This window comes from Theropithecus gelada, chromosome 9, assembly GCF_003255815.1.
Source record: "Theropithecus gelada isolate Dixy chromosome 9, Tgel_1.0, whole genome shotgun sequence".
Lineage (NCBI taxonomy): Eukaryota > Metazoa > Chordata > Mammalia > Primates > Cercopithecidae > Theropithecus > Theropithecus gelada.
The window spans coordinates 56572777-56599606 of NC_037677.1; the positions used below are offsets into that span (position 1 = coordinate 56572777).

The 26830-nt window shown below is 47.9% G+C and overlaps 1 protein-coding gene across 49 annotated transcripts in view; it reads left to right on the forward strand.

The window, feature by feature from the left end:
- KCNMA1 (potassium calcium-activated channel subfamily M alpha 1) overlaps positions 1–26830 on the forward strand; it is a 755234-nt gene that overhangs the window by 213133 nt on the left and 515271 nt on the right. For 47 of the 49 annotated variants that reach the window (XR_003121084.1, XM_025395822.1, XM_025395829.1 and 44 more), the window contains exon 2: positions 16912–17073. The exons of the other annotated variants lie outside the window; for them this stretch is intronic. Coding sequence is in view for 46 of the 47 variants with exons in the window: in XM_025395822.1 (XP_025251607.1) it covers positions 16912–17073 (162 nt within the window). In the remaining variant the exon portion in view is untranslated. The remainder of the gene's footprint in view (positions 1–16911; positions 17074–26830) is intronic. 49 annotated transcript variants of the gene reach the window in all.

Consider the following 26830-nt stretch of genomic DNA (forward strand, 5'->3'; position numbering starts at 1 on the left):
TAAAGGCCATGCTGAGGGCCTTAACTTTTGCTTAAGAGCAATGGAGAGTCCTTGAAGAGTTTAAGCACAGGCATGATGTGACTGATAGAAACCTTGTGGTATCTCTCTGGCTTCAGTGGGGAGAATGAGCCAGGTAACTGAGTGGGAATTGTACCACTGCAGGGTACAATGCAAATGATTATGAAGCTTAGGAGTCAACCAGGGCAGAGAAGCTGAGATTTAGAGGAGTGGGTGGATTTGAAACGTGAAAGTTCTCTGTGATGCTTGGCCTCCCTCCTGCCAGGTCCTTTGTGTTCTCTGACAACCTAAAGAACCTTCCTTCCTGGTTGCTGGGTCTGTGCTCTTGGACCCTGATCTATTAATAAACATTGATTGCTTGTTGCAAACCTGGTGCAAATCCACCAGGCCCAGTGCTAGACACTATGAAATATAAGAATTAATAAGCCCTGGCTCCTGAACTCAGGCTCTTAGCTGGGAGACTGATGGATGTAGCTACTGGACTAGAATGTAATGAGGACTGATAAGCAGAGAAATAAGTGATATCTGAGGGGACTGACACCTGAAAGGAAATGTTGAGCAAACAGCCCTGGAGATGTTAACTCTACTGAAGAGGTCTGGAGAGGCTTCATGGCAGAGGCAGCGTTTAGGCTTTCTCTTGAAGTATGTGTAGGATTTGGGAAGGAGGACAGTGGTCATTAATCCAATGTGAGCAAAATGACAAGTCTGTTAGAGCCTCTGGTGGGTGCACAGGAGGCTAGGGGAGCCATGTGGCTGGCATGAGCCATCAGTGGAGGCTTACAGAGAGCAAAGAGGTGCTCCTGTTTTGGAAACTCAATCTAGACTCCTGATTGCTTCATGTTCCTGACAGTTCAGTGAAGGCTGTGCTGGGACCATGAGTTACCCTCAGCAATGGATCAGCAGGGCAGCGGAAAATTCACTCTTTCTCTGATGACCAGGGCCCTGCATACCTCAATTCACTTCATGCCCTTCCAAGGCAGGTACAAATCATGAATCACATTCCCCTCTCTATGACTTTGTTTATAGGCAGAGCTCTAAAGCTGGGATAACAGCAAACTGTGCATCAACAAGTCCTCTGGGGCTTCTAGCCCATTGATCCTACGACTAGCTGTGATTGCCTCTGACCTCTTCACTTTCTCCTTCAGTTTGGTGCTTTGGCCACTGGGACCAATGACTTTCACTGAAGTTTTGTGATTCTCGGTCCTGCTGTCCAGGGTTATGACACAGGGTGATTTGCAGACTGATCCTCTGTCGTATGTCAGAAGATACTTAATAAATGCTGGCAATGGTGATGGGTCCGTGAAGAGCAGTTTGCCCAATTTATTTTTTAAAGACCTTAAAAAAATAGTAAAATGAAGCAGATACGCAGCAAAGTCTATAAAATGAAAAGTTACAAAATAGCTAATGATTATAGAAAATCTGTGGCCAGGCGCAGTGGCTCACACCTGTAATCCTAGCACTTTGGGAGGCCGAGGTGGGCAGATCACGAGGTCCGGAGATCGAGACCATCTTGGCTAACACAGTGAAACCCCGTCTATACTAAAAATACAAACAATTAGCCAGGCGTGGTGACAGGCGCCTGTAGTCCCAGCTACTCAGGAGGCTGAGGCAGGAGGATGGCATGAACCCGGGAGGCGGAGCTTGCAGTGAGCCGAGATGGCGCCACTGCACTCCAGCCTGGGCGACAGTGCGAGACTCCATCTCAAAAAAAAAAAAGAAGAAGAAGAAAATTTGTGTCACTACCACTGAGTTCAAAAAGTAAAATACTGATAGTATCCCCAGAAACTCCCCCGACTGTCCCTTCTCCTTGGCTGACGTCTCACCTCTGATGTCTCAAGTTCAAGAAATCTAAGTAACAACTCTTTCTGCCTAGCTTCTAGTAAGAAAAACAGCTGCAAAAGGAGAAAAACAAAATAAAACAAAACAAAGACTTGGGATTCAGGTAACCACCTGACCTTTCTTCCGAAGCTGCCCCTACAAAAAAGGTCCCCATCCCTGTCAGTGCTGAGGGCTGGTTGGATAGTTGTTATGGAGACGTTGGAGACGTGAGGCGTCTTTCCAAGACGCCAGCAAAGGTGGTGCCCACAGCGCTCTGGCAGCGCCCCCTGCTCTGCGGGGCTCTTCTCTCCTTGCAGTTGGCAGATCCTTATAATAAGAGACTTCTGAGATGTGAAAGGAACTCCCTCCTCATGTGACCTTCATGCCAGCCCCCCTAGTGCCACCCCACCTCAGTGCAGTAGCCGAGCAGTAACAGAGAGGCAGCTTATTTCCCTCTGTCCAGGGGAGATTGTGGGTCCTCAGGTGAGAGTGTGGCGGCACTAACAACAGCCTAGTCACAATTCATTAGTAAGCTTGGCATTTAGGTTACTGACATTTTTGCAAACTGCACTTTCTAACAATTACCCGCTGGTTAAAATCTGTATTTGTAGAAGGAGGCCAGTCTGAAAAGGAATGAGGGGAGGAACGACTTCCCCTGGAGAAGTTTGAATGGGGTGGCCCTCTCTTCTAAAAGAAAGGTGTGTGCCTTTTGAGATTTCAATTACTGAGCCACTTTTATCGGGAGCTCTTCAATTATTTATACTGGGTGTGTTGCAAGTAGATTCACCAATTTAGAAAGTTGGGGGGAAGAGGGGACGTAGTAGGAAGGAGGCCCCCGTGTATGTAAGTGTGTGGGCAAGTCCTTTTGGCTTCCTCTTGGCTCTTTTTCTGGATCAGACTTCATCGTAGGGCTGGACCAGCCACTTTGTCAAGGGTATCCTCCTCACTGAGGTCTGGAGATGGGGACAGGGTGTGGATGCCCCTGGGTGTAGGGAACCAACACTTCCAGACACTCGGTGAGCTCTGTCTGGGTGGAAAACCTCATCAGAAGCCAGATTGAATCGCACCAGTTTCTAAGACATTCCTCAACCATGTTAGGCAAAAGAGTCCCCCGCTGACAAGCTGGGGTAGAAGGAAACCTGATATAATTTTGGAAAAAACCTTACTTGAGAAAGAAGGTTCTCACAGCTGCCGAGCCTCTCTCGACATCCAGCGTTGGAGGGGTCCTAGGCCATGGAGAGAAGATTGATGGGTCGAGGAGAGCCAAGTAGAGAGTTGAGGCTTTGCAGGGCCAGGCGCTTGCCATCCTTAACTCCCACTAGGGATCAAGAAGGAAAAGGAGAAGGAGTTCTCTGAATCCAATGGAAAAAGAAGTCCTGTCTCCTTTCCCTGGGCTGTTGAATTGTTGTTTTCATTTCACATTAGCAACTGCTCTGGACTCTCTTGTGTTTGGCTGCTGTGTTGGAGACCTAGATCCAAACTAGGGTGTGTGGGAACCCAGGGACATAGAGGCTGAAGTTTTGGAACCCAGCCAGTTCTTCCAAGGGGTGAGGTCAGAGGCAGAGTCCAGGGAGCAGGGCAGCTCCGGGAGCCTGGTCCCTCAGACTGGGCTGTGTTCAGAGCAGTAGGTCCTGACCGCCACTGTATGCCTGGTAACCTGGCCTTCTTTCTGCCTCCCAAAGTCTGTCTGTCTTGCTAGCCCGTGGTTTCCTGAATGGGGGTCATCTTACGTGTGGGGAAAGGCTGTGTGATGAGCTAATTGCAACAGCTCTTTTGACCCGAAGCCAAACCCCATCCAAGTTCAGCAAATGGAAGAAGCAGGAACATGTTCAGTTGGTGAGGTCTATAGGCACAGACTGGATTAGGTCCTAAATCACGGTGGAAATTTTCCTGGCACGGGACAAATCCTTTTGTAAACAAGAACATTCATCTTTCTTTTGACTGACATGCCTGGTGGGGCATGTGCCTCTCAGAAGCTCCATGTCATCTGATCTCATTTGGGATTTGGTGTTTGTATTTGAAAATGTAGCTGCCCTAAGGAACAGCAGTTAGGAGCCAACCCCCAGTTTAAGCTTCAAGTCATGGAAACTGGCCTGGTTTACCCGGATGTCAGTGATGCCTGGGAAAGCTCTTGCTTTTACAATGCCCACTGACCAGAGATTTAATTTACTCAGTCGGTACGTGTCTGTTAAGCACTTTGCTATATGCCAAATACTTTGGGTATAAAAAGTATATAGGCCTTGCCTTCAAGGATTGTCCAGGCTAATTGGGGCAATGCAACATGCATGGATCAAAAGACAGCTAAGTACCTGTTCCATGTGGAATTAGGGGAGCAGATGTGGGCACTGGAGACAGGACAGGGAGAGTTTCAGGGAGATCTAGCCAGGAAGGAGAACTTCACTGCGCCTCTGGGATTTGATCAGGGAGGATGAAGATGGGTGGGGAGCAATGGGGAGAGCATCCCAGGAGTGGGGACAGCCAGCACAGAGGTGTGGCAGTCAAGAGGACCAAATCATAGCTGAGAAGTCAAGTGGGAGAGCAGGTCAGTGATGAGTGGGGAGGGCAGCCAGCAGCCTCAGCTCCAGGCCTTGAAGATCAGGCCTTGAGAAGTTTGACTTCTGTGCTTTGGGCAGTGTGGACTTGGCAGGATTTTGAGATTCCAGAAGATATGAGCGAAGCGTAAAAACAAAGCAGGACAGAACAAAAAACAGGATTCGTTCATTTATTCTTTCAGTGCCCTGTGAAATGCTCACTGTGTGCTAGGTGCTATTCAGGCTCTGAGGATGTGGAGTGGGCAAATGCGGCAGACTCTGCCCTGACCGCTAGAGAATAAGCACAGGTGTGTGATGAAGACAGTAGTGGTGGGAAGCAAAGAACAGCCGCGAAGGGGATGACCATGTTCCCTTCCATGTGGGGCACTGGGCTGTGAGTTTGCTCTCAGGTTACTCATCTTTTTACTCCAAATTGCTTGGAGTCCTCTGTTGACTCCACAGGGAGTATTCAACCATAAACAATGCATCCTATCTGCTATCTGCGGGTGAATTCTTTCTTCCCAGTTGCCCCTTGGGTGGTGGCTTGGGGCCACAGTAATACTTGTAGTGTTTCCAGGAAGGTTGTTATAGTTCTGTGCATTTCCTACAGTAGTGGTAGTGAGGACATCAGATGCCAGGAGCTTGGGCGGTTGGTATGGCCCCGAGCTCTGAAAATACTTGCCTTCCCCTTTCCCCTGTTGTGTGGGCCAGCAGCTTGCAGAGCTCCTCCATCCCTGAGAGACCGTGCCTCCATCCCTCAGACCCTACCTTTCCTGGCCCCAAGGCTGTCTCTGGCTAGCATGACAGACATACCCTGGGTCCCTGAAGTCTGAAAGCCGTATTTTTGGAGGGGGACCTGGCCACTATGAGTGTGGAATATTGGGGCCTTAAATTTCCTGCCTGTAGAATGAGGCATTTGGACTGGGGAGGGGTTCCCAGACTTTTTGTGGGATAATCAATGAATTTTTACAAAACGGAATATCACAAGGCCACCAGCTTTTTATTTTGACAAGCAAAAACATGAAAAAGAAACTGTCAGATGCCAGCTCTGCCACCATTGTCATTTCATTAAAAGGACATGTTAATACCCAACAAAGGAGTGACGACATAATGTCAAAGAAAAGGACAGTTCTTCCCGGGAGAGGCCCGTCATCAGTCGTCTTCCACTGACACACACAGTGCGCCGTACTGAGGCTTTTCATTCCATACTGCATCAAGGGCAGCACTGCCCTGTGGCCATGCAGGACCCATGGGAACAGAGCACCTGTGAGCCACCTGCAGGAGCCTTTGCTGTGAAGCGTGAGGCTCTTTGGGGGCTGGATCCTCCTCTTGGTCTACAGAATGGCAATGGGCTCCCTCTGGTAAAAGTTAACTTGGCATGAAGATTTCTGCCTTTTTTGATGAATATGAGAGTTTGGGATTTCCTGCGTGTCTTGGTTATCCATATCCCAGTCTGCCCTGAGGAGAAATAAATGTAATTTTTGCCTTCCTGCTGGGCCCCTGCCACAGTTTTCTTGTCTGGGCAGGTCTTGAGCTGAGCTTCTGGGGCAGGATGGGCTGCCCTGCAGACTGGCAGCTGTCTCCGAGTCTCTGATGGACAGCAAGCTGTCTTGGACCTGGCCAGGGTCATCCTGGCTGAGGACTCTACTAATCCAGTTCAAAGTCTCTGTGGCTCTGATAGTGGATTCTGGACTGTCATATATATTTTCCCATTTTATTAAGCTATTTGAAGGAGGAGATTGTTATTTTACAAATATGGCGTATTGGCTAGGATGTATGTATTAGCCCTGAAAGTTTGGAGGCTGCCTTACTAATTTTAGGCAGCATATGTGGCCATTTGAGAACATATCTAATGTCTAATGGGCCATTGTATTCCCAGATGGGATCCCTCTCCCCTAGCCCATTTCTCCAACTCTCTGTCCATACATAGCGGATTATAAGTGAATTTAGATGTCTGTACTACAGGATTTTCTTATTTAGGAGCCATAGGTTGTGAGATGGTTGTTTCAGTAGTAGTAGTAAACAGAATTTTATATGGAGATTCCATCTCCGTTCTTGTACATTGGACCTATCCCAAGACAGTGTGGAATAGAAAGAAAAATATGGCCTTCAGACTTCGAATGGACTAGATTGAAATTTCAGCTCTGCCACTTACAAGATGGGCAATCTTGGAAAATTATCCAACCTCTCTGAGCCTCATGACATTCCTACCTTGTGGCCAGGCATGGTGGCTTACACCTGCCATCCCAGCACTTTGGGAGGCTGAGGTGGGCAGATCACTTGAGGTCAGGAGTTCCAGACCAGCCTATCCAACGTGTTGAAACCCCGTCTTACTAGAAAATACAACAACAACAAAAAATTAGCTGAGCATGTTGGTGGGTGCCTGTAATCCCAGCTACTTAGGAGGCTGAGGAGGAGAATCTCTTGAACACGGGAGGCAGAGGCTGCAGTGAGCCGAGATCGCATCACTGCACCCCAGCACCTCATCCTGGGTGACAGAGCGAGACTCTGTCTCAAAAAAAAAAAAAAAAAAAAAAAAAAAAAAAAGAAAAAACATTCCTATCTTGCAGGTTTGTTGTGAAGATTAAGTTGGTGTAAAATCACCAAGGACAGAACACAGTAGATGCAAGAGGGGATCAGTGATCTCCTGAGGGCCAGTTGACCCCCTTGGTCCTCAGGCGATGGGAGAGCGGCTTTGAACCTGGCTCTGAGAAGGGCTGAAAAGGAACCTGTCCTCCTGCAGCAATTCCCAGGGGAGGGAAATGATGCCCCATTGACTTGCCCAGGGTTACAGAGTTGAGACAGTGCGTGCAAAGCAAAGGACTTAATGATCCAGGCCTCCAGGTCAGGCAGTTTAGAGCTGGACAGACCTTGGGGAGCATTTACATGGCCATCTGCATTTGAGACAAGAAAACTTGAGATATAAGATGGTAAGGACTTGTTAAAGATTTCCTGGCCTTTTTTCTGCCATGAAGACTTGCAAAGATTGTTCAAGTAATTGTTCACACCCAGCGCAGGGGTGCTTCTAAGAGCGAGAATCTGGACAGTGCACCCAGAAAGCAATGGCTAAAAATGCCTTGATGGTGGAGCACTGTATATAGGTCCAGCCAAGACACCCAGTAGACTCACCGGGCTTTCTGACAGCTCAGAGCAGTCGGTTAGTTCCAGCTTCTTTTTAAGTTCCTGTTGCCTGAACCTGTGGACAGTGTGTCCCTTCCCTAAAGGTGCAGCCCACAGTTAGCAAACACAGTAGCTGCTAGGTGAATTCATCAGTGCAAATGTCTTAAGCCCTGCTGGTGCAGGGTCTCTGGGGTGCAGAAGGGGAGAAGTGATGGCAGCCAGGGAGAGCTTGGACTATGGAACTTTCCAGGGGCAGAAGTGAACTCTACCACTCCTGACACCAGCTCCAGGAAAGACCTGGGTCCCCTGCTGCCCTATTTCTCTGGCCCTTGAGTCTCAGAGTAACCACCTCCTCCATCTTCTCCCCTTGCAGAACTCTTGCCATGAAAACCCCAGCTGGTGGTGCCCAGGCTATGCTTGATTTGCTTGAGCTGCTTTGGGTAATCTGCCTAATACCCTAATATGCAGGATTATTGGTACCTGGGAGGATGCCCGTGGCTGGGACACCCACCCAGCAGGTTAAAGAGGTTGCTGGGTGGATTTCCTTTGTGTTTGGCATGGGAGGGGGGACATGGAAGACCCAGCCCCAGCACTGGGGGCTGGTGAAAACCTGAGGTGAAGGAGAGGACAGCAGCCTGCGGGGAGGGACCAGCAGCCCTTTTATTTCCATGGGGTCCAGGGCCCTGCCTCCTTTGCCTTCCCCCCGCCGGGGCACCTCACAATGCTGGGCTTCAAGGTACAGAAAACTGTGGATTTAACTCACCACCCCTTCTCATCTCCCAGATAGGGACTCTTCTCAGAGAGGTTCAGTGACTGGCCCAGGCCACACAGCATGTTCCTGGCTTCATAGCTTCTGGTCCAGAAGGCTTCCTCCTGCCCCCATCCTCTGGCAGGAGAGAAGGAGCCCTTCTGCATTGTGCCCAGCTGAGGACAGCTGCATGTGGGGCTGCCGGGTCAGTTTCAACAGACGAGACGGGACCGGGCAATGGAGTGGCCAGGGAGAGGGTGGGGTGGGGCTCCCGGCAGATGGAATGAGTAACTCAGAGCACAGTCCATCAATGCAGGCTCAGGGGAAAAGGCCTTCTGATGTTGACCAGGAAAATTTGAGGACAAAGGGGCTATGAGGCATGAGGCCCTTCCTTCTCCCATAGCCCTCTGGGGGTCAAGCATCCTGGGACTATCCCATGGTGCCAGGGAGCTGGGCAGAACATCCAGCTTCCAGGGATGAGAGGGGCTTCCCGACCCCTACTCTGGTCCCAAAAGGGCTAGGGGAGATGGTTTTGTGCTAACCTGATCTCCCCTGTTCCCTGTCAGAACGCAACCTCCCACTCAGGTGCGTCAGGCCCTGCAGAGCTCGGCCTTTTAGCGCTGGAGACCGCTGGGCAGACTCCAAGGATACGCCTGGCGAGGGAGGAAGTCAAATCTTCCTTCAGCAGCGTCTGCATAGAGAACCATGGCTCTTAGCAGGAGGGCTTCACAGCCCGTCAGCTTGGCCACGCTCATTTCCAATGTGATGCTCTGCTCCATGAAGGGTGATTTATGGTTCTGGGCAGGTTCTTGGCAGAGAAAGGAACTGTGTTTCTCTGTCCTTGATGGAACTGCCCTCCATAGGCACAGGGCCCTGGGAGAAGGGTTGCGATGGTACAAGCAGTACCCAGAAGTGGGATGAATCGAGTGCTCTTCATGTTAATAAACCTTTCGTGGGCACTATGCAGCAGCCGATAATCCTTGTATATGCATTCTCCCATCTGCTCCTCACACTGTTCCCGGGAGGACAGCAGGACGGGTACACATCCCTTTTTGGCATCAGACAGCTGGATTTAAATTCGCACTGTGTCTTCCTGGGCCAGCTACTTAACCTCTCATCTGTCAATGGAGGACATTAATTCCAACCTCATAGAGTTACTATGATCATGCTAAAAAACATTAGTCAATCATATAATTATTATTAGTAGTACTATTTATTAGTAATATTGTCTATTCTAGATTGTGCATGGTAAGAACTGACTTTCCATTTGCTGTAGCTGTCCTCCCTCCTCTCCTCCTTCCCACCCTCCCTCCTTCCCTCCCACCCACCAAGATGTGTCAGGTGCTTACTCTGAGCTCACAGGGATTCACTGTTGAAGATACAGCCATAAATGAAACAGACATGGTGAAACTCCATCTCTACTAAAAATACAAAAACTAAACAGGTGTGGTGGCACATGCCTGTAATCCTAGCTACTCAGGAGGCTGAGGCAGGAGAATTGCTTGAACCCAGGAGGCAGAGGTTGCAGTGAGCTGAGATCATGCCATTACACTCCAGCCTGGGTGACAGAGCAAGACTCTGTCTAAAACAAAACAAAACAAAACAAAAAGAAACAGACAAAAACTCTTTCCCTCATGCAGCTTGCAGACAGTACTCAATGATGAAGTAAAGGAAGCAGGTGGCTTACTCTGGAGAAGAGAGCACAGACAGGGAGAGGTTGGGATGCGGTGAAGTGTCATTTCTAGTAGGGTGGTCAGGGAAGAGCTCACGGACAAGGTGAGGATGCAAACCAAAACTCGACAGAAATGAGGGTGCAGCCACGGGGATCTCTAGAGCAGAGGCAGAGGCCAGCACAGACAGCCCTGAGACAGGACTGGGTCTGGAATGTCCTGGCAGCACGAGGAGGCCATTGCGTCTGGAATGGAGCTAGTAAGTGGCAGACTCGCAGGACATGAGTGGGGCTGATTGGGTGTGAAGACTGTCACTTGTCCTCTGAATGGGCCAAGAAGCCATAGGAGGGTGTCGAGTACAACAATGACATGATTTTGGTTACATTTTTGAAGAAGTATTTTTCTTCCCAGATGGTCTTTGCCTAAACGATTTCCCAGATCCTGGGTGAGGAACCAGTGTCCAAAGAACTGACACGTAGTTAAACCCGAGGCAGACTTGGAACTTCAGGGCTCGGACCTTCGCAGGCAGCAGGGAGGGGCCTTGGATCCCCTCAAGGCAGGCCCAGCCAGCTTCTCATGCCTGACGCAGTCGTCCAGCAGGTGTGGTGCCTGCAGTGACCTTGGTGCCTGGTTCAGCTTGACAGCTTGGCAGGTGTCAGGAGTGTGCCTTGGGGTGAGAGAGTCCAATCGGGTGAGAGCAGGTGTGGCAGCAGCTCACACTGTCAGGGAGGGTGTGCCCAGCATGGCAGGTCACCTGCTGAGACTTGGCACTTTGACATCCTGTTGGGGTACAGGGTGACAACGGGGGCCCTGCCTTGCAAGTTGCAGCTTGGTAGGAATCTGAGTGTTGAGCCCTGCGTTCTGCGAGGCCTCTGGCTTTGTGGCACAGGGACTTCTTTCTCCAGAGCAGCCCTGCTTCCTGCCCAGAACCAGAGGACAGTGACTCCACTTGCCTGCCCTTTGTAAAGCATTGCTTTCAGAAAGGCCGTGCTCTATTACCAGATTAGGGCTCCTGCAAGAATCAGGCAGAGTGACAAGGCAGGACTCATCCCTGTTCATAGAAGAGAATATGGAGGGTTTGAGGAATGACATGATGTGCTGGAGGCCACCCAGAAAAGCTGGACTTGGTGTAGAGTATCTTTTGATTTTCATAGCTCTTCTTGCCACACCACAGACCTGAAAGTCCCAGTATACTGGGTCTAATTCAGCAAGGATGAGAGACAGAGACAGCCAAATCTGAGGGTCGGGGCTGTGGGGTCCTAGGATTAGCACAAGCTTGCTCTCCTGTGCTAGACCAGAGCAGCTGTCATGGCTGGGGAAGGCTGGGCCCTTTGAAGGCAAGCAGGATTGGTCTTTATCGTGACCCTCATACCTGAACTCAGTACCAGGCCAGGTGGAGCCTTCTGCCAGTCCTAGGAACACCCTGAACTCCAGGTTCCAGGATGGAGCAGCAGAGTGACTGTGTCACTTGGGCTAGATTTGGAGCAATTGTCTTATCCAGGAGACAGCAAGAGATAAGATAAACAGAGCAGCCGGGGCTTGCTTCCGGGCCCGGTGGCCACCTGGCTGGGCTGGGTGGCCCTGAGCTTGTGGCTTTCCCTCCAGGCCTCAGTTTTCTCATCTGTACACTGCATGCATGGTAGTTGGGTGGCGGTGGGGATCCTCAGGAATTGCTAAGGTCCCTTCTCAAGCTTTGGTCTTGATCTTGTGATTCAGCGGGAAATGCCCAGACCCAACAGATGAGGTTTGTATCTTGAGCACTAGGTGATGGGGTCTAGTCGGGCCCTTGGCCCCAGGTGACATAGGAAGGGTGAGGCCCTCTGTGGCCATGTCAACAGAAAGTCATCATAGGGAACACCACTAAAGGGAATGGGGAGAAGGCATAGAAAGGGGTGAGGGTGTAAGGCTGGGCACAGCCCTGTGAGAGGTTGCCTGGTAGGGTGGGTGTCGGGAGGGGACTGCGGCCACTCTGCTTTCTGGCATTCCCTGCCTCCTGTGCCTGCACTCTTGCTCTGAATCCCTCCCCACCCTCTGATGTGGGCATTGAGATTAGATGTCACTGTTGCCACTGAGAGGCAGCTGTGGCCTGCTTTACACAAGGCTCTGGTGGGGAGACAGGGCAGGGTTGGAGGCAGATCAACAGAGTGGCCTCCAGTGCAAGGCCAAACACCTTTCTCAGGGAGTGGCCAAGGGCAGGGGGAGGGCTCCTGCAGGACCTCCTCTTTTTGAGATGGCCTTCCCACCCGATGGCCCCACCTCTCATTTTTCTCCCTGTCCTTCCCTCAATGTTCTTCTCTTTTCCCAAGGCATCTTTTCTTCCATTTCAGAAGATCTGGTGGCCTGTCCTCCTGAAGCTGGGGTAGCTGGAGGCTGCAGCCAGTGGGGTTTCTCTCCCTTAAACACACACACACACGCACACACGCATATGTGAGCACACGCACATGCTCACACACACATGCACACACACGCATGTGTGAGCACACGCACATACACACATGCACACACGCATGCATGTGTGAGCACAAGCACACACTCACACACATGCATACACACACATGCACACACACGGGTGTGAGCGCACACACATGCACACACACACATGCACACACACACGTGCATGTGTGAGCACACACACAGTGATTTCCTGACTGACATCAGGCTGCCCCTACTCAGAACTGCTTCCTGCATAAGGACTGGGTCCTCTGCAGTGAGAGGTGGAAGGTTTGGGTGTGGCTGGATATCCCCTTTGCCATTTAGAACAAACCATTTTTTCCCCTGTGAGGCAGTGTCCTGTGGGGACAGGAGCAAGAGCAGAATGCTGGGACTCAGGAGGCAGCCTCTCCCTGGTCCTCAGCCTCCTCATCTTAAAAATGGGAGGTTGATCTAATGGGGCTTCAAGTCAGAAGGGATCTGAGATGTCACTCGGTCTAGGGTCCACCCTGTGTGGGAACCCCTGCCCCAGCTGTCCTGGGTGATGGTCACACAGCGCCTACTAGAAGCTCTGCAGGAGTCACAGCACCTTACCTTCTAGGGGCTGCTTACTCATTGGAGGATAACAGTGTTAGAACCTGCACTCCCTTATCCTCAATTTTGTGATTATTTATTAAAGGTTCACTCTGGCCAGTGTGCCTCCCAGGGCCACTGGTTGATGAAAGCAGTGCAGCTTCAACGGATTACCCTTAGAGGCCCCAGCCCCATCAGTGGGTGCTTCATCAGGGCAGCCATAACTGCTGTGTGCCCGGGACTGTGCCAAGCTTCAGCTTCCCCACCACCTTAATGAGGTGGCACGTTTGTCCCCATCTTACACGGAGGAGGCTGAGGCTCAAGGGTTGATGGGCCACAGTCATCAGCTTGGAAGTTCTGGAGCAGGTACAAGCCCAGGTGGGCTCTCTGCTTCCAGCCTGAGCTCTCAGGCTCTGCGCCTTTTTCTGAGAAATACCAGCTCTTAGTCACCCTGTCTGTAAAATGGAAATAATTTCACTTGCCTGTTGGATGTATTATAAGTTTTAAGCAAGATGATGCATAGAGAACACTTAATTCTTAGGTGCTGGCACCTAGTTCTGGCTTGTTCAATGGTGGCCAACACTCTTATAGTGGACTCTGCCCCTGCATGTTCCCAGCAAGGCTACTGAACCTTCTCTGCTCCTTTTTCTTTGGAACATGGAGTTATAATGCCTGCTCCCCATAAGGGGTGCTTTGGCCACAGTGAAGTCAGTGGTGGAGAGAGGGGCCTCTTCCTCCAGGCACAAGATCTGTGGCTAGGCTGGTGGCTAGCCTGGCCAGCAGGCATCAGGCTTTAAATAGCTCCCCCATCACTCCTCCCAGTCCTGCTTCCCACACATGGTAATTAAGCTCACAACATCTAGTGTAAGCAAATAATAACAAGGGCATTATCTCCCTTTAGTCTGTGTTTTTCCTTGCCTATCATAAAGTAATTAAAATAATGAATGCCTTGTAAAACAATAGGTAAGAGAGCTGGCGAAATAGCATTATCTGCCGCATACCTCTTGTGCTGTGAATTACTGATGCAGTTAACCACTGTGACTGGAGGGCCCCCTGCCTCCCAGCCTTTTTCACGTTTATTTCTCCTCTCCAGGGTCTACCAAGGGGCTCTGGAACTTGGGCCCCCAGGACTGAGAAGCAGGGAACTAGCCTTCCAGGTCCCCACGTGGTGGCCAGGGATCAGTTCAGAAACATCCTGGGAGGCATGACTCAAAAGGAAACACTAGAGCCTCAGATGTGAGGACCATCTCCCTGTCCTCCTCTTTTCCCCACCCCTCCACCAATGTCCAGTATTGAAACAAGCAGGTGGTTCTGTCCTTGGGTGAAGGAAGAGGCCAGGAGAGAGCTGGGGGTGAAGATCCGTGTCTCATTTCAGCAGTCACTGAGCCACACCAGGGTGGTCAGGAGCTGTGGTCCCCAAAGTGGGCTCCCAAGGCCAGCAGCATCAGCAGTGCCTGACATCTTGTTTCAAATGTAGATTCTGGGATGGGTCCGGCACACTGTGTTTCAACAAGCCCTCTGGTGTGCTTACGATGCCTGCTCATTTGTGAGAACCATTGCTTTATGGTGTCAGTGGCATGAGATGAAGCAAGGGGTGCTGGGATCATTGCTTGAACCTGTATTTTGTGCTGTTGGGCACTGTTTAATCCTGACAATGCCTGAGGGGCTGGCAGTACTGTCCCCATCTTATGGAGGAGGTTCCACAGCGGTGGGAGAGCTGGATTTTTTCCCTGAATCTACACCTTCAGTTGCCATGGCTGCTCCTGTATCAGGGCCTCCCCCTCCTCCTAAATACCCTCCTGTTCAGAGTCTCACAGGACAGAGGCTCAAGGACCAGGGCAAGACCTAACAGATCCTATCTGAGGCTGGCCTGGGAGGCTTGGGCAGCAGGTCCCACACATGTCAGTGGGCAGCCCCCAAATACATCTGCCCTGTGGCCTCCCCCTCCCAGGTCTTATCTTGGATCATTCTATCTCCGTGGAGCTTAACACATTTGGAAAGAAAATATTAGCATCCAGGGCTGCAGGTCTGGCTTCTCTCTTCCCCAGCTTCCCTGAGCCACAGGCAGCCAGAGGGAGAAAAGGGGGAATTGGGAGCAGCTCCCTGCCTGCCATGGCCAAGTCCCCAAGAGGATGGCTCACCAGTGCGCCCTCCCCACCTGCCTCCCATGTGCCTGACCTCCCTCTGGCTCGCCCCCTTTGTCACTGCAGACAAAGCTTTTCACCTTTCACCTCTGTCTTTGGTTCTTCCCCTTATTCCAAATCACAATGATCCCCAGTGTGACTTTGCCTTGGGAATTAATTCCAGAGTTTTAAATGATGAACATAATTTGCTGGCATCTTTTTAAACATCTTCATCTGCAGTAATAATTGCAGTGGGTATTTGTGTTGGGGTCCAGTTAAATGTACATTGTTAGATAAATAATGAGTAAGGTTTTAGTATAAGTATGTCTCAGTTAGTATTTGGAATATACTTACACTAAAAAGTTATTTGTTGTTTATCTGAAATTTAAATTTTACTGGGTATCCCATATTTTATCTGGCAACACTAAACCTAGCCTCTGTAGCCAATGAGGGGCTGATACTCACAGCCCTTTCTAGTCATTCATTCATGGTTATTGAGCCAACTCTGTGCAAGACACTCTATTGGGCACCAAGGATGCAGCAGTGGGGGAGGCAGACAGTAAGTGAAAGAAGTAAATGAATTATTAAGTATATTAGAGGTTTTAAGTGCTATGGAGAAAAATAAAGCAGAAAAGTGCTATTGGAAAGAAAGTGTTGCAAATTTAAACAGGTGGCCAGGGAAGACTTCCTTGAAAAGGAGATATTTGAGCAAAGACTTAAGGGAGCAGGCCATAAGTCTCTGTGGGAGAAGAGTATTCTAGGCAGAACACTCACTGTGTGCAAAGGTTTACAATTTAGGTCACTATGTGGGGCTCAGTTATCTGATGAGATCAGCCTTGTTTCCTCAAGCACATTTTAAGCCACTGAAAGGCTCTGGTGTGGATTTCAGGCACAGCTGGATCCGGGTGTTCAAATGATGACATCAGTAGTCTATTACTTTTACTTTTCTCTGTGGTGGCTTCATTCTCAGAGAAGGATGACTTTTCCTATTCTTTCCTGCAAATGTTCCATGCTTGAGTCTTATTGGCTTGACATGGATCATGTGATTATTCATGGCCCAATTGCTGTTGTCAGGGGGTAGAAAGGACTCTATTGTTGGAGCCAATGGCAGGCCATCTGTCCCCTTTGAACCACATAGACTGACAGGAAGAGATAATAATTTTCCTAAAGGAAAGTGGGGGTGCTGCTGTGAAAAGGCGCAGAGAGGTTAGGTAGGCAAAGACCACAGGACATCTCCCACACTTTTCTCCTCCCTCCTCAGCATGCCCAAATCTTTTACAGGTTGCCTTTCCTCTTGCTTTGGTATTTTTTTTTCCCTTTAAAATGGCAGGAGACCAGAACTTTGGGAGGCTGAGGTGGGCAGATCACTTGAGGTCAGGAGTTCAAGAACAGCCTGGCCAACATGGTGAAACCCTGTCTCTACTAAAAATACAACAATTAGCTGAGCGTGGTGGCGCTTGCCTGTAATCCCAGCTACTCGGGAGGCTGAGGCATGAGAATTGCTTGCACGTGGTGGGTGGAGGTTGCAGAGAGCTGAGATCGTGCCACTGCACTCCAGCTTGGGTGACAGAGTGAGACTTCATCTCAAAAAACAAAACAAAATAAAATAAAATAAAATAAAATAAAATAAAATAAAATAATACCATCCTTCTTTGTTTCACTAAGATATTTTAAGAGGAAATAAAGAAAATATTCTTTTTAAAATAAAGACTTTAAAAAATTCAAAGGCATAATTTATCCCTTTTGCTATACTCCTGTACCTTTAAGCCAGTTTCCACCTCAGCTGGGGACCCCTTGGGGCTCTGGCTCTTTATGGACAGGGCATGTTATTTAAATTCTGTTGTTCCCTATGTCTCAACTCTTGCTCTCTTTGTTGCCAGGAGGCCCAGAAGATTAACAATGGCTCAAGCCAGGCGGATGGCACTCTTAAACCAGTGGATGAAAAAGAGGAGGCAGTGGCCGCCGAGGTCGGCTGGATGACCTCCGTGAAGGACTGGGCGGGGGTGATGATATCCGCCCAGACACTGACTGGCAGAGTCCTGGTGAGTTTCCACCCACTTCTCACACTAGAAGGCCTTTCTCTCTGGGCCAAGATGGCTTTGCTTATGAGACATGATGTTTCCCAGGGTCTTCTGCAGGAGGCTGGCTATTGGGAGGTGGGGGTGAGCAGCAAGTGCTCCCGCGTGGTCATGGAGGAGAGGCTGGGTTCCTCCTCGTGTACAGTGGTTTGTGGGGGGATTTGCAGGGAGTGGGATTTGCAGAGGAGAAGGGTTGTTGGGAGGATGTAGCACATTTCCTCTGCTAATAAGCACACACCCACACACACACACACACCCTCCATCATCTTGGAGAGGAGAAGAGGGTTAAGAAGACATACCAGAAACTTATGGAAGGGTTACAAATGCGGGGATCCCAAGGAGTGCTGAGTGAGTGTGTGTGTGTGTTTGGTGGCCTTCAGGGGATGTTCTTCTTGTCCTGTGGTAGCCCGTAGGGACTCCCTCTTGGAGCAGTTTCCTAATTTTCTGCAATGTGTGAGCTGGGCCCTGTGCATGGTGGAAATCAGTCATCCTGATGGTGGATGCATCAGCAGCCCACCTGAGGCTGCCTGGCCCTTGTACCCGGAGCTCACTTGTGTGCCCTTTTCTGATGAAGTTGTCTCCTAGGCCCACCTGCAACCAGGGCTGATTCTGCCCCTTCTCTGTGCATTTCCAGTGTCTCTCTGATCTGCTTACATGAAGCTTGGTTTCACTGGCTGACCTCATGAGCCCTTGGTTTTTGTCAAGGATCATTACTGGGACAGGCTTATAGTGACCAACCATCCCAGTTTGCCTGAGACTGAGGGGTACATGAGACATGAGTCTTTCAGTGCAAAAACTGGGAAAGTCCTGGGCAAACAGGGATGAATTGGTCACCCTAGCCAGGCCCATGCTCTGGGAAAGCCCTGCCCTGTGGCTTTCTTTCTTGGGTCTGCTCTGGGTCAGGAGTTTCCCTGAGAAGAATGTTGCATTTGGAGTGATTTCTCATTGTGATTCTGGAAGCTGCTTTGTTTGGGGCACCTGTCCTGGCTTGAAGCTAGGGCTCAGTCAAGAGTCATTTTGCTCGTAGATGGAAGGAGTAGGGACATCCTGAGACCTGGGTGGCTCAAAGACCAGGCAGGGGCACTGGAAAACAGTCATTATCTCTGAGTCTCACAGCAAAAACTCAGCGAGGAGGTGATTGTAGATGGAGGGAGGTGGTGAGAATTTCACTTCTCAGAATGCTTCTTGGGGAGAACTCAGTGTTATGTCTGGGATCAATATCACACACACTTTTGCGGGAAGGAGTGAGAGAATGAACGTGGTGCTTGAGTAAGGAAAGGTGCTGGCCACACAGCCTTCAAGAAGGACAGGTTCTGTTCACCGAGGGATCTGCTGTGAGCTGTGTGCTGAAGAGTCTGGATATGAAACCATGGCTGATGTCAATTGATGGCAAAATGGGAAAAGGGGACATTTAAAGTTGGAGTTTTGGAGGAGGAGAGAGAAACTGGTGAGGTCAGTGGCTGCTTGGAGGAAGGCAGAGAAGGAGACAATTCAGTCTGGTGTGACCCAGGAGGGACAGTGTCTAGTGGGGACTTGGAGGTGCCTTGCTGTTGGCTGTGCTGTGTAACAGCACCTCTATCTCTCCTCCTGCCTCTTCAGTGAAGTCTCCATTGCTCTTTCATGCTTAAAGAGGAGTGGATTCTGCATTGGAAAGTTAGAGAGGTTGAATTCTGAGTCTGGGTATTCATGGGGACAAAATGGAGGTAGCGTATTCTATATGTATGGTGGTGATAGTGAATGGGGAGCAGTAGACAGTTTGGTTGCACAAATGTGACACTTGTTCCTTCCATGTAGCCATTATAGACAGGTCTAATTTTCTTCATCATCATTGCCAAGAGTTACTGAACACTAATTCTGGGCCAAGCATATTTGTTTCAGCTCTGGAGAAAACAAGGAAGGATTCTGATTCTATTGCACCCTGTATGGACGTTATCGAAGGGATGCATGGAGGATAAGTGCTATGAGTACAAACACGGTGTGCACGTGTGGGGTGTGGGGAGGGGCTGTAGGGGAAAGTAGGGCTGATCAGAAAAGCCTTCATAGGGAGGAAAGCCTTTGAACTAAAACTCCCATTTCAAGATGAACTGCTTTATGGTGGGAAGATATCAAAACTAAAAACATATCCAAACTTAAACACAAGAAAATGACCACTAGGTGGGCTGGAATTTGTGAAGAATGCCTAACAAGACAGAATGCATTTGCAGTGAGCTTTTAAGTGTGAGTTAGGATCTTGAGAATCAAAGGAGAGGAAAGCCCTCAAAGTGAGGAGCAGGAAAAGCAGAGAAGGAGCCTGGTGCTCTGGGGAATAGGGGGTGCAGACCCCAAAGTCTGGGGAAGTGTCCTGGAGACAGCCTGGTGGGGCTTTAAAGGCCATGCTACAGAATTTTTGGGCCGGGCGCAGTGGCTCACGGCTGTAATCCCAGCACTTTGAGAGGCCGAGGTGGGTGGATCACGAGGTCGGGAGATCGAGACCATCCTGGCTAACACGGTGAACTCCCGTCTTTACTAAAAACATAAAAAATTAGCTGGCCGTGGTGGCGGGTGCCTGTAGTCCCAGCTACTCCGGAGACTGAGGCAGGAGAATGGTGCGGACCCAGGAGGAGGAGCTTGCAGTGAGCCAAGATCACGCCACTGTACTCCAGCCTAGGCGACAGAGCGAGACTTCATCTCAAAAAAAAAAAAAACACAAATGACGCAAAAGAATTTTTGAGGCGGGGGTGTTGTGCAGAGAGAGCTGGGGGACAAATAGAGACTGAATGGGTGAGGCTGGAGCTTGGAGGCTATAGGACAAGTTAGGGCAGCGAGCTACTGTTTTAGTGATGGCAAGGGAGCAGATTCCTGCTGTGGTCCTGGTGAGGCACGGTCTGCACTGACACCAAGCAGAAGATGCAGGTAGTCCATGCAGGTGATATTGTGGAAGTGGAACTCACAGGGCCAAGCACACCCAGTGGCCACCTTGATACTGTCCTGGCAATCACACTGTTGAACACCTCTTGTGAGCTAGGCACTGTCCTAGCCTTATATGTTATGATCAGTTTGTAGGGGAAGGAAGATGTCGTATTTTTTCCATATCTCCTTATTGCTGTTGTATGGCAGGGGTTCATTACAAGAAAACAGGCCAATCTTATTGGTGAATTCATTTCCGTTTTACAGTTGAGAAAATCAAGATAGAGCAAGGGCAATTATTTGTCTAAAAACATTCAGCTTTGAGTGACAGAGCCAGGCTAGTACCTGCCAGCTCCCTGTCTCCCAGGCTGGTGCTCCTTTTGTGTCATTCCTTCCCAGTCGAAGATAATGCCTTTTCTTTTCTAAGCCACTGCCAGCTGTCATTTTGGCTGTGACATTTTGACATTACCGTCTTTTAGCCAATTTGGTCCTGAGGATGCTTGGCCTGCTTGTTTTAACATTTGCATGTAGAAGCATGGTCCACTCAGGCCTCTCTGCCTGAGCCTGCCCAAGGTGCCAGCTGCTCTCTGAAGGTCTCCTTGAGAAAATCCTGCCCAGGCTGCCGGGGCCATGCCGAGCAAGTGGGACCCGCTGCACAGAGAGCAGGCATCTCAGAGCTCCAGGCGGTATCCTGAGAATAGGCCTGCCCTTTAGGAGCAGGCAGGTCCCTGCATTGAACAAAGAACAGATTTCACGATTAAGTAATGGCGGGCAAGAGAAAGCAGTACTGCCTGTTCAGAACCCAAAGCTGTGTTTGCCTTGAGCCGTCCAAATGTTTATCTCTGCAACAATGGGACCAAAGCAAGACCAGACAGCTGGCTATTCAGTTTCCCTTTTCAATTTTTAATTTGTTTTCCTTGATGCACGCTCAGGAGCTTGGCCTCCTCATCTGGGCCACTATCTCACCTGTCTAATTGTCACAGGTGAGAATCTTGAAGCTGGGACATCATGAATAAGGTCCAGCTGGGGAAGAATTTGCCAATACAACCTCAGAATATCTGTAGGATCTCCCAGACGAGCACATCCGTTATTCGCTAAGTGTTTACTGCTCATCTGTACCTGGCACTGTTCGAGGCACTGGGCATAAAGCAGTGAGCAACAGAGATCCAGGTGTGAATTATGTATATTGATAAACTAGATTTAAGGATGCAGAGCTCAGTTTGAGAAATGACAAATGATAATTGCCATTCACCAGTGTTTTTTATAGTCAATGCCTGGAGCCTGATTATCCACATGATAAAAATTCCTTGACCCCAAGGCTCCAGATCTCAGAATAGCCTGTCTTTGCCTCCTCTCTCACCCTGGCACCTAGGCTCAACTGGCCAAAAACAGCAGGACTGGACAGAGCCTTCTTTTGGAGCACATGGCTGAGGGCTTCTACATTAAAGTCAATGCCAGGCTGTCAAGGGTACTGCTTCCTTTAGTTTTTTTCTTAATTAAACAAATGTTTATTTTCTGATTATAAAAGTCATATATGTTTGCTTTTTTTAAAAAAAAAAATTGAAACATACTGGAAGAAGTGCTGATAAATTCCACTGTGGGATTTGGAATTGGCTCACGTGGAGGGAAATTTGGATATAGCAGTCAATGTCGTTAGGATTTCTCTCAACCATTTGGGTGTCGTTGAGGACTTTGTTCACTGCATCTCACGTTACCCGCTTTATGCACAGACTCATGGGATAAATAGTGTTTTGCTCCAGAGATGGTTGTGGTTTTCCTGGTGAACATCCAATGAACATGCTAAATCGAGAAAGGGATCATGTCTCTCAGTGGTGGCTGCTCAGAGCCAAGTCGGTGGCTTATGGAAAATACAGAGCGGCTCAGGTTTGCGCTCTGTGTCTTTGCACCCCTTCCCTGGCTTGTCTTCGTCATCTCTCCTCTCGTTTTCCCTTTGCCCTACTTTTCTTACTCCTATTTGAAATTTACATGTATGCAGTTATGTCAGGTACATACATTTTTGTCAGGTAAATTAAATCCTTCTAAGAATAAGGTGGTTTCTAAATAAAGAGGGCAAGAAACATGGAGTAGGCTTTAGTATAGTTTGGTTGTACTGTATAGAATCATAAGCCAAAATCAATAGGGATAGTCAAGTTCAGGGTTGGTAAGTTTTTCTGTAAAAGGCCAAATAGTAAATATTCTAGGCTTGTAGACCATGTGGCCTCCACGACTCAACCCTGCCTCAGTAGTTTGAAAGCAGCCACAAACAGCCTTGGTGTGACTTTGTTCCAATAAAACTTTATAGAATGGGAGAAAATATTTGTAAACAATGCATTCAACAAGGGCCTGATGTCCAGAATTCACGAGGAACTTAAAAAACTCAACAACAAAAATCACCAAATAACATTTAAAAGTGGGCAAAAGATATGAATAGTCATTTTTCAAAAGAAGACATACGAATGGCCAACAAGCATATGAAAAAAATACTCAACATCTCTAATCATCAGAGATATGCAAATTAAAACCACAATTAGATATCATCTCACCCCGGCCAGAATGGCTATTATTGAAAAGACAAAAAATAACAGATGTTGGTGAGGATGTGGAGAAAAGGGATCACTTATGTGGAAATGTAAATTAATACAACCTGTATGAAAAAGAGTACAGAAATTTCTCAAAGAACTAAAAACAGAACTTCCATTTGATCCAGCATTTCCATTAATTGGTACCTACCTACAGAAAAATAAATCATTATATAAAAAAGATACCTGAACTCCTGTGTTTATCACAACACTACTCACAATAGCAAAGCTATGGAATCAACCTAAGGGTCTATCAATGGATGATTAAGTAAAGAAAACATTTGTGTGTGTGTATATATATATACACACACACACATATATATACACACACATGTATATATCACATTATATATGTGTATATATATAACATTTATATATACATAAACTTACACAATAAAATACTATTCGGCCATAAAAAAAGATTGAAATCATGTCTTTTGCAGCAACATGGATGGAACTAGAGACCATTATCTTAAGTGGAACAACTCAGAAACAAAGTCAAATACCACATGTTCTCATGAATAAGTGGGAGCTAAACAGTGTGTACACATAGACAGAGAGTGGAATAGTAGTCAGTGGAGACTCAGAATGATGGAAGGGTGGCAGGTGGCGGTGAGTGATGAGAAATTATTTAATGGATGCAATGCACACCGTTTGGATGATGGTTACACTAAAGCCCAGACTTCACCAGTGTGCAAAATATCCATGTAACAAAACTGCACTTGTACCCCTTACATATATACAAATAAACTGTATTTATAGAAATAGAGGGTAGAAAAAACAGTTGACTAGAAGGAATAAGTTCCAGCATGTGATAGTACAATAGGGAGATTATAGTTAACAGTAATTTACTGTACATCTCAAAATAGTAAGAAAAGAATTAGAATGTTTCCAACACAAAGATAAATGTTTGAGGTGATGGTTGTCTGTTACCCTGATCTAATCGTTATACAAAATATCACATGCACCCCCCTAAAATATGTACACTATTATATGTCAATACAACGTTTTAAAAAAAGAAACAGGTGGTGGGCCAGATTTGTTTCACACACCATAGTTTGCTGACTCAGTCTAATTTATCCCCTTGTTTTATACATAAAGAAATTGAAAGGCTGGGGCTGGAGGCGAAGAGATTCTCTAAGGTCGAGTAGCAAGAGTGTCACACTCTTTGTAAGGGGGAGCGTTACAGACTCAGTGATAAACACATAAAGGTAAATACAGGCACATGTACATACTCTCACTATCCACATCATCACTTAGTTTCTGCATGTTCATATTCATTTCCATGTTGATCTCACAGCAACTGTCTCCCTAGGGAAACTATGTCCTGTGGGCAAGGACAGCCTCACCTCAACGTGGGAGCGACATCTACACTGCCTGGACTTTACCTCAACCCCCTGACAGATTCAATGTTTTGTGTGTCTCTTCAAAGACTGGTCTTGCCAAAATAGCTACCAGCTCCTGAGCAAAGCTAGAGAGAGCCCTTAGAATCACTCTTTGTAGTTACTTTCCCCATAGTCCTATGCTGTTACATTTGTGTATTGCTCCAGGAAGCTTACACAGCTAATTCTATGAACTGAAAGTATATGCTACTTGCTTGAATGTATACAGGATGATTTATCGATGTAAGAAGAAAGAAAAATATTTATCCCCCTAAATATGTTGCATGTGTGGCATTTTACATTAACGTTATATACATAGCCTGAACCATTTCATCTTTGTCTCCAAAGGCCTGAAAGAAAATATGTGTCAAATATGCCTTTCAAATAGGAATAATCCTATTGGTTTAATAGAGTTAAATAGATGTACGTTCACTGGGGTGCTGTTTGCACATGAAATTAGACTGGTTGAACCCAGTGGGAGTACACATGGGCACACACATAATCAAATATATCACATTCATTGCATTCACTACTATTAGGTGCCCTATGGAGCTTGTGACATTTCCCATCAGTATCCTCTACTTTTCTTTCTCAGTGGTGCCTGGTGGCAAATTCACACTCTCTCTCTCTCTCTCTCTCTCTCTCTCTCTCTTTCTCTCTCTCTCTCTCTCCCTCCCTCTCTCCCCTCTCATCTATGCCCCAGCTTTTATTATATTTTTGGCAAGTCTATGTAAAATTCTTACATCATTGGCCAATTCCTTGTGTAACAAAAAGACTAGAGGTTTCACAGGGCTGTACTTTTAGTAAGAATGCCCCATAGTGAATAGATATGTCCTTCTCTCTGCTATTGGGAATCAGTTGGAGTTTTACTTGCATTGTTTTAACACTCCTAAGGGAGGCTTCTGTTTAAAGGAATCATACGATAATTTCCTTCCAGGACTTAATAATGGTTCTGTGTTTCATCCCATGCTTAGATACCGAAATCACATTATGGGTATCAGTCAAAAAGTCAAAGAAGATACCTTCTCTTTTTATTATTAAATATGAAATTTTGTCTTTATCCAATGAAAGATACACTAGATTTGCACTAGATTTGTTATTTGTGACTCAACATCATTTATCCAGATGGGAAAACATAAGTCAGAGAAGTAATTGAATTGAGCAGTCTCCCCTGACAGGTAGTGAGCTGCCTGTTACTAGAAATATTCAAAGAGCGGCAGGATTGCATTTCATGGTGCTGTTGCTGACAGTTGGTTAGACTTTATCCTCATTGCTTTAATTAGGTTCCACAGAACACTAGACCGACGAATTGTTCCCGGATAAAAATGGTTCCCTGGGAACTTGGACAGACTTCATTTCTCATCCCCCTCCTTGAGATTGCCAATGCATATCAGCATATAAATACTTACAGAAGTCCTGCAGTCAGAAAGCGGAAAGGCTCTGTTTTGCCCAGCATTTCCCATTTTCATTTCGCTGTGGAATCCTTTCCCCATGTAATACCTGTGGGCATCACATAGCACTCACTTTGGGAAACATTTAATTAGCCCAGGGATCAGTTAGTTATAGCCCGTGGGACAGTCTGGCTCACTGCCTCTTTTGTGTGGTTCATAAGCTAAGAATGGTTTTTACATTTTTTAATTTTTTTTTTAGAGACAAGGTTTCACTTGATTGCTCAGGCTGGAGTGTATTGGTGCAGTCATAGCTCCCTGCAGCCTCAAACTCTTGGGCTCAAGTGATCCTTCTGCCTCAGCGTCCCTGAGTAGCTGGGATTACAGATGCATGCCACCATGACCTGCTATGTGTTTTTAAAATTTTTTGTACTGATGGGGTTCTGTTGTGTTGCCTAGGCTGGTCTTGAACCCCTGGGCCCAGGCGATCCTCTCACCTTCACCTCCCAAAGTGCTGGGATTTACAGATGTGAGCCACCGTACCTGGCCTTAATGGTTATGTTTTAAAAATCAAAATAAGTATATTTTGTGACATTTGAAACTATATGAAATTCAAATTTCAGTGTCCATAAACAAAGTTTCATTGGAATACAGCCATGCTCACTCATTTACGTATCGTCTGTGGCTGCTTCCGTAACAAGCTACAAAGGCAGAGTTGAGTAGTATCCGGAGTCCAAAACACCCACCAGCCTAAAATAATTACCATCTGTCCCTGTAAAGAAACAATTGCCACTCCCTGTATGCCTGTCAATATTCCTCTTTAAGTGGCCTACAGGACTTGCTCCATAAGTTACCTATGGCATAGCTAATAGATAAGATGTAACATCTGTCCCCTTCTCATGGGGACATGTCTACATTCACTTCCCCAAGCTCAACTAAGTACTGCGTTAGAGATGGAGAGGCTAGAGCCAAGTGGGTCCCCAAGTTCCATAGCAGATTCCCAGCTGGGGTGAACATAGGGATTTCCAGTTTGCAAGGTCAGGAGAATGTGTCAGATAATTTTGTAGCAGCATCATTCCTTGAGTCTCTCCATCCACCTGCCCACTGCTTCAGCAGCCCCCACACCCCAGGCCCTGCTGGCAGCTCCGAGTCTAAGCCTTACCCTCAAGAGGACCCCTGATCAGGGTCTGCAGGCCAGGCACCTCAGCTCGAAGCAGCTGCTGGTCTGCAGGCCTTGCGCCATGTGCTGGGCTCTCCGGCACGCCCTGTAAAGAGCAGCTGTTAATTTTACTAGCTGGTGTGTTGGCTCCTCTGCCCTCCCCAGGGCTGCTGTGAAAACGAAGGAGAGTTTCAGAAATCAACCCTCAGCTGGCTCCGGAGTGAGGAAGAGCCTCCTGGTCCAGGGACAGCCCACTTGATCCTGGCCACTCATCTCTGGCTCCCAGGCCCTCTGGGCTTTGATGGCAAGTGCTGGCGTGCCTGTTTT